This window comes from Haliotis rufescens, unplaced genomic scaffold (genome assembly GCF_023055435.1).
Source record: "Haliotis rufescens isolate VD_foot unplaced genomic scaffold, xgHalRufe1.0.p SCAF_21, whole genome shotgun sequence".
NCBI lineage: Eukaryota > Metazoa > Mollusca > Gastropoda > Lepetellida > Haliotidae > Haliotis > Haliotis rufescens.
Window position 1 is genome coordinate 11865634 of NW_025963902.1, and position 11274 is coordinate 11876907.

Here is an 11274-nt window from a genome sequence, read left to right on the forward strand (position 1 = left end):
CTCACTACCAGCAACATTACACTCACTACCAGCAATTTTAGACATCAGAACCAGCAAGATTACACTCACTACCAGAAGGAATAGACGTCAGAACCAGCAACATTACATGTCAGAACCAGCAAGATTACACTCACTACCAGAAGGAATAGACGTCAGAACCAGCAACATTACATGTCAGAACCAGCAACATTACACTCACTACCAGAAGGAATAGACGTCAGAACCAGCAACATTACATGTCCGAACCAGCAACATTACACGTCAGAACCAGTAAGATTACACTCACTACCAGAAAAATTAAACGTCAGAACGAGCAAGATTACAGTCGGAACCATCAAGATTACACGTCAGAACCAGCAACATTACACATGAAAATCAGCAACATTACAAATCAAAATCAGAAAAATAGACGTCAGAACCAGCAACGTTTCACGTTACAGCCAGCAACATTGAACGTCAGAACGAGCAAGATTACATGTCAAAATCAGCAACATTACATTTTGTACAGAGATTGTACAGAGATCTTTTTTCAATCGCCGGGAACAAGAAATCAGGAAACCCTACTTTATGTTTCCGTGTCTAGTTAACCCTAACACAAATGTAACAGATGAAATATTGATAAGGTAAGTCATCGAATGGGTTAACGTCCTGTTCTGGACCAAAGATGAATCATTTAACCGTTAGATTTCTCGGCATTGCTTAAGAACAGAAGCTCGTGAAAGGTTGGATCGTCGTCTTCCCTGTAAGTAATTTAGTATCAAAGGTCATTGGTAGTAGTCGTAAGTAGGGTAGTATTTGGGAATTGGTAATATTCAGTCATATTCATTGACAGTGGTTAATGGCGTGACATCGTGCTCATACTTTCAGTCACCAGTCAAGACTCAATTATTCACCTTTTTACCGTCATATAGCTGGATATTACTGAATCTGGCGTTCACTCACTCATGTGAGGAGCCTAATAACAGATATCAATTCTGTTGCGAAGTTAGTTTTCAATTATAAGCCACGCGTTTCCTTCTTCATACGTTATCGTGTGGCTGGGTGTCTGTTACATCACTTGATTGTCTGGTTTGTTTACATACCGCCGTCGCACGGCAGGAGTACTGCTGTGCGGTGTCATGAGAAAAAACACATATCTTTTCAAGTAAATTGTAGAAATGGCGGATGGATCCGTTAGGGAGGACATGCTTGCCCTCTTCGCGAACGCCCTTTGTCATGACTGATTTTCAGTGATCCATTCACTGAATTGTCACCGTTATTTTGCCATCTGTTCCGGCAGATGGTTGGGACTGAGTGTTCTCTGTCGTTGATGTTTATTATGTTTATGTTGTTTATTTACAAAAGCATTTCGGTAATTTAGTTAACGCTGTACTCTGGAATCCCCTTGTAGCCACACACTTCCATGTTCACAGCATTACAATGTATTTTTGTTGAAGATGGAAATGGGGCGGTCGGGTAGCCTAGCGGTTAAAGCGTTCGCTCGAAACGCCTAAGACCCGGGTTCGATTCCCGACATAGGTACAATGTGTGAAGCCCATTTCTGGTATCCCCCGCCGTGATATTGCTGGAATTTTACTAAAAGCGGCGTAAAATCAAACCCTCTCACCCACTCACTCAGTATGTGTGTGTGTGTGTGTGTGTGTGTGTGTGTGTGTGTGTGTGTGTGTGTGTGTGTGTGTGTGTGTGTGTGTGTGTGTGTGTGTGTGTGAATGTATGTCTTAGTGTTATAGATAACCCACGAGATTACTGAAACATGAATGTTAGGATAAATATAACGATATGTTTTGTAAGGTGTAATCACGTTTTGTTTGTGTGTTTGTTGTTTAACGCTGCACTCAGCAATATTCCAGCTATATTACGGTGGTCTGTAAATAATCGAGTCTGGACAAGACAATCCAGTGATTGACATCATGAGCATCGATCCACGCAATTGGGATACGATGACATGTATCAACCAAGTCAGCGAGCCTGACCCCCCGATCCCGTTAGTCGCCTCTTACGACAAGCATAGTCGCCTTGTACGGCAAGCAAGGGTTGCTGAAGACCTATTCTACCCCGGATCTTCACGGGTCGTATCGTGCGTTTGATGTTTGACTATTGAAGTAACAAACAGAACTGATCTTAGCAGCGTCCTTTATAACCAAGGCCCTCGCATAAAACAAAAGACAATACTGCTCTGTTTATAACGACGCACAGTTCTTATTAGTTAGGGCTTTGTATAGCATGTCAACAGATCTGATACGAAAACTGTTTATGCAATGCATCAACACGGCAGTAAACTCTTTGTTTGTCAAATAATATTCCTATTCATGTTCCTTCTTTTTGATGGGGGCACGGGTGGCCCAGTCGTCTAAGGCGCCGCGATTCGCTGTGCAGAGTTGCGTCCCTTTGGCACGCCAGAAACCTATGATTGTGGGTTCGAATCCCGGTTCACCCCAATTATGTTTCTAGGTTTGTCGGCACCATACCCGTGCTTGTGGGTTTCACCGAAGTGGTAAAAGTCTGAGACCTGCATCACTTTGGGCTTTCCTCCCACATTAAGCTGAATCGTTGTGATATAACTGGAATACTGTTAAAAGCGGTGTTAAACCCAACTCACTCACTCCTTCTTTTTGCAGCCGAAAGTGCGTTTTGCCTGTTTACTCCCTCAAGTATCCTCATCATGGACATTCCCATGGCAGTGGTCTTGACCCTCTACCTTGGGTCAGCTGGATTGGTCAGCTCGCTTCCTTGTCCGCCTTGTAGGTGCCAATTCTTCGAAAATGGAACCATGCAAATGAATTGTATTAACACCAATCTGACGGAGATACCCTCGCCTCCAAAGACAGGGAAGCACAAATACAAGTTATCCGTGTACTTCATTGGGAACCGCTTGCCAGTATTGACGAAGAAGATAATGACACCGCTTCAAACTCCTCAGAAATTGTATTATCTCAGTCTAAGGAGAAACGGTATTCGGCAAATATCTTGTGATGCATTTCAAAGTCTGGATATGTTGTACGGATTAGACATAAGCGATAATAACGTGACAAATACAAGTCTTGAGAAATCATTTTGGGGCTTGAGAAATCACACCAGTCTACGACTTAACATCAGTTCTATGGGATTGCACGTCAGCGATGACTTTTTTCACCACTTGCAAAACATCCCTGATCTAAACATCACAATGAGGAATAACTCGCTCTCTGAAATCCCACATACAGCAATGAAAGTCCTCCGTCATCTCCACTACTTAGACCTTGGACGGAATGATTTCTCCGACATTAAACTACCAGAAAATTACACACTTTGGACATATGAGCTAAGACTGGATGACAATAAGTTCAGGAAATTTCCAAATTTCTGCATATTAAACCACTCCAGATCACAATTTCCAAATTTAAAAAGACTTCACTTTAAATACAACAAAATGGAAGATCTGAACAGTGACCATTATGACTGTTTGCATTTTCTGACCCATCTATACCTTGATGGCAGTCCTCTACGTATTTTAAGGAGAAATCAGTTCGCAAGACTCCCCAAGTTGTACTTGATATCACTGGCATACGTTGGGTGTGCAATGGACAAAATAGAAGGCTTTGTTTTCAATAATACGGCTTTAAAATATATTGACTTCCGTAAAAATCACATTTGGATTAATGAACACAATCTGACAATGTTTCATGGCTGCACGTCGCTGGTGTCGCTGAACTTGGAGGATAATATTCTGCAAAAAATGACTCAAAATGACTTTGATCAATTGTTTAAAGATCTTCGTTTCCTGATGTATTTAACAATAGGTAGGGGAGGTCTTTATTATATTCCAAGAGTCATAACATCAAGTTTAACAAAGTTGAGAAAGCTTGAACTATATGGAAACGGAATTCCCTCTTGGGAGGAAGGTCGACTAGACAATCTTACACGATTAGAGACATTACATATGAGAAATAATAGAATTACGGTGATTACACAACGTTCATTTCCTGAACATTTTATAAAGGGTGCAATGAGTTTGGACTTTAGCCATAACATATTCTCATGCACGTGTAATTTGTTGTGGTTTGTTGAGTGGATGAAGTCAAATGAGAAGATAATATCATATCTGAATGATTACAGATGTGAAAGTCCTCATTTTCTCAAGGGGACTGGGCTCCTTAATCTGACGTTATCTGAAAATAAATGTCTGTTGAGTCAGAATGAGCGAATCATCACCCTAGCTGCAGGATGCATATTGATAGCGTTCCTGGTGGTCGGGGCTGTTTTGTATCGCTACCGTTGGCACATCCGATACTTCATCTATATGGTCAGATACAATCAACGTCAGGAGGTGGACACACGCGAATACGAATATGACGCATTTGTGGCCTACTCTGCAGCGGATCGTCAGTGGGTCATTCGGAATATGTTGCCTGTTCTGGAAGGAAATGAAAACCTGAAACTCTGCGTTCATGACAGGGACTTTGAGGTTGGAAAATTAATCGTGGATAACATAGTTGATGCCATTGAAACAAGCCGAAAAATCGTCATCGTTCTCTCCAATGAGTTTGCCATAAGTGACTGGTGTCTATTTGAGCTGAACCTCATCCAGCGTCACGTTCTGGAGAATGGACAGCGCCTCCTGGTGGTGGTGATGCTGGAAGAGATAGACACACGTCACGTGACCAAAGCTATGAGAGCCATGTTGCAGACGACAACCTACCTGATGTGGGGCGAGGAAGAGTATGCCAGAAAAGCCTTCTTCGACAGGATGAAGATGATATTGCGGAGGCAAGAACAAAATTAACAGAAAAGAAGGTTGTCAGTTTAAAGAACACAATAATCTGATTGTTACTGTGTCAGAGTGGAGTATTCCGGAGACGGCCTCCGTTGTCTAGCGTCCGACCGGAGAGCGGAAGGTCCGGGGTTTGATCCCCGGCCGCGTCATACCAAAAGATGGTACTTGTTACCCTGTCTGGCGCTCGGCATTAATGAGCTTAAACAAGGACTGCTCGGCTCGGAGTCAGTACACTGTGTCAGAGTGGAGTATTCATGTTGTATTCATGGGGTACCTTTCAACGTGGACGGCCTCCGTGGTCTAGCGTCCGACCGGAGAGCGGAAGGTCCGGGGTTTGATCCCCGGCCGCGTTATACCAAAAGACGTAAAAGTCTGGTACTTGTTATCCTGTCTGGCGCTCGGCATTAAGGGGCTAAAACAATCACTGTTGGGCTCGGAGTCAGTACACTGTGTCAGAGTGGAGTATTCATGTTGTATTCATGGGGTACCTTCCAACGTGGACGGCCTCCGCGGTCTAGCGTCCGACCGGAGAGCGGAAGGTCCGGGGTTTGATCCCCGGCCGCGTCATACCAAAAGACGTAAAAGTATGGTACTTGTTACCCTGTCTGGCGCTCGGCATTAAGGGGCTAAGTACAAGCAGCCACACACACATGCACATCGCAATTTAAGTGCAATAATCTTGAACGAGACGTTAACCTCATTTCAACTCGCCTCACCTCAGCGTTACACAGTTATGCCTTTGTATATATGACAGTTCTTTTTTTTTCCCTGTTGAATGATCGAGTATACAGTTAAAACCTCTTTAATCAGGTCGGAGCCGTTCCCAGTGAATTGTCAAAATTGATAAATATCCAGGTTTACTAGTCATAAGAGCACAGAACTGTTATTTGTATACAATTTGTTATCGTCCAACAGGGTACAGAAAAATTGGATTTTATTGCAATATGATCCATGTATTGACAATTCTAGTTAAGATACTACCCTTGATACAAATATCTAAAAATCAAAATTCTGCTTTTTGATTCTTAATTGTCCGTTTTCATACACAAAGTATCTTGCATATTTTAATATTTGTATCAAGCATGTGTTAGTGTATATGTATATAAACACATCGTATAATAAACAATAATAAGAATACTCTATTTTGATGCATTTTCTGTTTTCTTCACGTTCTCTCGCTGTTTTGTAGCGTGACAGGATACGGCAGGGATTGACTGCGGCTTCTCACCCTAGGAGTGAGTGAGTGAGTGAGTGAGTTGGGTTTAACGCCGCTTTTAACAGTATTCCAGTTATATCACGGGGTGTCAGCTTAATGTGGGAGGAAAGCCCGGAGTGATGCAGGTCTCAGACGTTTACCACTTCGGTGGAACCCACGATTATGGTGCTGACAAACCTAGAAACATAATTGTGGCGCACCGGGCTTCGAACCCACAATCATAGGTCTCTGGCGTGCCCAAGGGACGCAACGCACACAGCGAATCGCGGCGTCTAAGACGACTGGGCCACCCGTGCCCCACCCTAGGAGTGAGAAAGTCGGGATTTAGACGCGTTTAAGCTACTATTTCATTGTGAGGGGAAACCCAAAATGTCATGTCATGATGGTCATGATGTCATGATGGTCTGCATGGATGATGGAATGTGGGGATTGGCTATGGGAACCTGCCGGCGAAGTGTCGCAACTCTCTACAGTGAAATTGTATTTTCCCACAGTCTCTTGCTTTTATTATAATACACTATTTTTAGTTCTTCTATATTAACGATTCATTCAATATGATGCCTCATCACAATTTACATTATACTTCATTCCCGTCACTCCATGCAATCATCAAACTTTCCCATAAAACACACGTAAGTCGCTGTTACAACCTCGTTATTCCACTACTGTGCAAGACCGCCTCCGTGGTCTAGAAGTAGAGCGTCCGTCCGGAGAGCGGGGTTCGATCCCCGGCCGCGTCATTCAAAAAGACGTTAAAAGATTGTACTTGTTATTACCCTGTCTAGCGCTCGGCATTAAGGGGCTAACACAATCACTGGTCGGCTCGGAGTCAGTATACTTTGTCTGAGTGGGGTATTCATGTTAAACTGCGGCATGGTATCTCAGTGAGCCAGCACTATAAATCGGCATCAGTCCGGACTAGTACAAGCAGCCACTCACACACATACACATATAAGTGCAATAATCTTGGACACGGCGTTAATCCCAATTTCACCCCACCTCACCTCACCTCACCTCACCTCACCTCACCTCACCCCACCTCACCTCACCGTTACTGTCCTGACGGTCTAACTGCCCTCCCTTTTATTGTATTCTTTCCGTACACCGCTTGGCTGGCAACGCTTCCCCATCGTCACCCATATTCGTTCAACATCCTTTTAAAGTTACCCCTCTTACGCTGCCCTTTATGCTCTACAACATTACATGTCAGAACCAGCAACATTACGCGTCAGAACCAGCAACAGTACACGTCAGAACTAGCAACATTACACGTCAGAACCAGCAACATCACATATCAGAACCAGCAACATTACACGTCAGAACCAGCAACATTACGCGTCAGAGCAGCAACATTACACGTCAGAGCCAGCAACATTACATGTCAGAACCAGCAACACTACACGTCAGAGCCAGCAACAATGCACGTCAGAACAGCAACATTACATGTCAGAACCAGCAACATTACATGCTAGAACCAGCAACATTACACGTCAGAACCAGCAACACTACACGTCAGAACCAGCAACAATACGCGTCAGAACAGCAACATTACACGTCAGAACCAGCAACACTACACTTCAGAGCCAGCAACAATGCACGTCAGAACAGCAACATTACACTTCAGAACCAGCAACAATGCACGTCAGAACAGCAACATTACATGTCAGAACCAGCAACACTACACGTCAGAGCCAGCAACACTACACGTCAGAGCCAGCAACATTACGCGTCAGAGCCAGCAACACTACATGTCAGAACCAGCAACACTACACGTCAGAACCAGGAACACTACACTTCAGAGCCAGCAACAATGCACGTCAGAACCAGCAACAATGCACGTCAGAGCAAGCAACATTTCGCGTCAGAGCCAGCAACATTACACGTCAGAACCAGCAACACTACACGTCAGAGCCAGCAACAATGCACGTCAGAACAGCAACATTACATGTCAGAACCAGCAACATTACATGCTAGAACCAGCAACATTACACGTCAGAACCAGCAACACTACACGTCAGAACCAGCAACAATACGCGTCAGAACAGCAACATTACACGTCAGAACCAGCAACACTACACTTCAGAGCCAGCAACAATGCACGTCAGAACAGCAACATTACACTTCAGAACCAGCAACAATGCACGTCAGAACAGCAACATTACATGTCAGAACCAGCAACACTACACGTCAGAGCCAGCAACACTACACGTCAGAGCCAGCAACATTACGCGTCAGAGCCAGCAACACTACATGTCAGAACCAGCAACACTACACGTCAGAACCAGGAACACTACACTTCAGAGCCAGCAACAATGCACGTCAGAACCAGCAACAATGCACGTCAGAGCAAGCAACATTTCGCGTCAGAGCCAGCAACATTACACGTCAGAACCAGCAACACTACACGTCAGAACCAGCAACAATGCACGTCAGAACAGCAACATTACATGTCAGAACCAGCAACACTACACGTCCGAGCCAGCAACACTACACGTCAGAGCCAGCAACATTACGCGTCAGAGCCAGCAACACTACATGTCAGAACCAGCAACACTACACTTCAGAGCCAGCAACAATGCACGTCAGAACCAGCAACAATGCACGTCAGAGCAAGCAACTTTTCGCGTCAGAGCCAGCAACATTACACGTCAGAACCAGCAACACTACACTTCAGAGCCAGCAACAATGCACGTCAGAGCCAGCAACATTTCGCGTCAGAGCCAGCAACATTACATGTCAGAACCAGCAACACTACACTTCAGAACCAGCAACACTACACTTCAGAGCCAGCAACAATGCACGTCAGAGCCAGCAACATTACATGCTAGAACCAGCAACATTACATGTCAGAACCAGCAACACTTCACGTCAGAACCAGCAACATTACACGTCAGAACCAGCAACATTACACGTCAGAGCCAGCAACAATAAACGTCAGAACAGCAACATTACATGTCAGAGCCAGCAACATTACACGTCAGAACAGCAACATTACACGTCAGAACAGCAACATTACACGTCAGAGCCAGCAACAATGCACGTCAGAACAGCAACATTACATGTCAGAACCAGCAACATTACATGCTAGAACTAGCAACATTACATGTCAGAACCAGCAACATTACATGTCAGAACAGCAACATTACACGTCAAAGCCAGCAACAATGCACGTCAGAACTAGCAACATTACGCGTCAGAACAGCAACATTACACTTCAGAGCAAGCGACAATGCACGTCAGAACTAGCAACATTACAGGTCAGAACAGCAACATTACATGTCAGAACAGCAACATTACATGTCAGAACCAGCAACATTACACTTCAGAGCCAGCAACAATGCACGTCAGAACAGCAACATTACATGCTAGAACCAGCAACATTACATGTCAGAACAGCAACATTACACGTCAGAACCAGCAACATCAAATATCAGAACCAGCAACATTACACTTCAGAGCCAGCACTAATGCACGTCAGAACCAGCAACATAACACGTCAGAGCCAGCAACAATGCACGTCAGAACCAGCAACATTACATGTCAGAGCCAGCAACATTACACGTCAGAACCAGCAACACTACACTTCAGAGCCAGCAACAATGCACGTCAGAGCCAGCAACATTTCGCGTCAGAGCCAGCAACATTACATGTCAGAACCAGCAACACTACACTTCAGAACCAGCAACACTACACTTCAGAGCCAGCAACAATGCACGTCAGAGCCAGCAACATTACATGCTAGAACCAGCAACATTACATGTCAGAACCAGCAACACTTCACGTCAGAACCAGCAACATTACACGTCAGAACCAGCAACATTACACGTCAGAGCCAGCAACAATGCACGTCAGAACAGCAACATTACATGTCAGAACCAGCAACATTACATGCTAGAACTAGCAACATTACATGTCAGAACCAGCAACATTACATGTCAGAACAGCAACATTACACGTCAAAGCCAGCAACAATGCACGTCAGAACTAGCAACATTACGCGTCAGAACAGCAACATTACACTTCAGAGCCAGCAACAATGCACGTCAGAACTAGCAACATTACAGGTCAGAACAGCAACATCACATGTCGGAACAGCAACATTACATGTCAGAACCAGCAACACTACACGTCAGAACCAGCAACATTACACTTCAGAGCCAGCAACAATGCACGTCAGAACAGCAACATTACATGCTAGAACCAGCAACATTACATGTCAGAACAGCAACATTACACGTCAGAACCAGCAATATCAAATTTCAGAACCAGCAACATTACACTTCAGAACCAGCACTAATGCACGTCAGAACCAGCAACATAACACGTCAGAGCCAGCAACAATGCACGTCAGAACCAGCAACATTACATGTCAGAACCAGCAACATTACATGTCAGAACCAGCAACATTACAGGTCAGAGCCAGCAACATCACATGAGAGAACCAGCAACATTACACGTCAGAGCCAGCAACAATGCACGTCAGAACCAGCAACATTACATGTCAGAACCAGCAACAATGCACGTTAGAGCCAGCAACAATGCACGCCAGAACCAGGAACATTACACGTCAAAATGAGCAACATTATACTCACTTCCAGCAACATTACACGTCAAAATCAGCAACATTAGACGTAAGAACCAGCAACATTACATGTCAGAGCCAGCAACAATGCACGTCAGAACCAGCAACATTACATGTCAGAACCAGCAACAATGCACGTCAGAACCAGCAACATCACATGTCAGAGCCAGCAACATCACACGTCAGAGCCAGCAACAATGCACGTCAGAACAGCAACATTACATGTCAGAACCAGCAACATTACATGTCAGAGCCAGCAACAATGCACGCCAGAATCAGCAACATTACACGTCAAAATGAGCAACATTAGACTCACTTCCAGCAACATTACACGTCAAAATCAGCAACATTAGACGTAAGAACCAGCAACATTACACGTCAGAACCAGCAACATTACATTTCAGAACCAGCAACATTACGCGTCAGAGCCAGCAACACTACACGTCAGAGCCAGCATCATTACACGTCAGAGCCAGCAACATTACACGTCAGAACCAGCAACATTACATGTCAGAGCCAGAAACAATGCACGTCAGAACCAGCAACACTACATGTCAGAACCAGCAACATTACATGTCAGAGCCAGCAATAATGCACGTCAGAACAGCAACATTACATGTCAGAACCAGCAACATTACATGCTAGAACCAGCAACATTACACGTCAGAACCAGGAACACTACACTTCAGAGCCAGCAACAATGCACGTCAGAACCAGCAACAA

General features: G+C 44.5%; 1 protein-coding gene across 1 annotated transcript; it reads left to right on the plus strand.

Annotated features, from left to right (window-relative positions):
• The first annotated feature begins 671 nt into the window (after positions 1-671).
• On the plus strand, positions 672-5104 carry LOC124145764 (toll-like receptor 13). The gene is made up of 2 exons (XM_046515677.2): positions 672-742; positions 2619-5104. The coding sequence occupies exon 2, from the start codon at positions 2663-2665 to the stop codon at positions 4760-4762; it is 2100 nt and encodes a 699-aa protein (XP_046371633.2). The 5' UTR covers positions 672-742; positions 2619-2662; the 3' UTR covers positions 4763-5104.
• The last annotated feature ends 6170 nt before the right edge of the window (positions 5105-11274 follow it).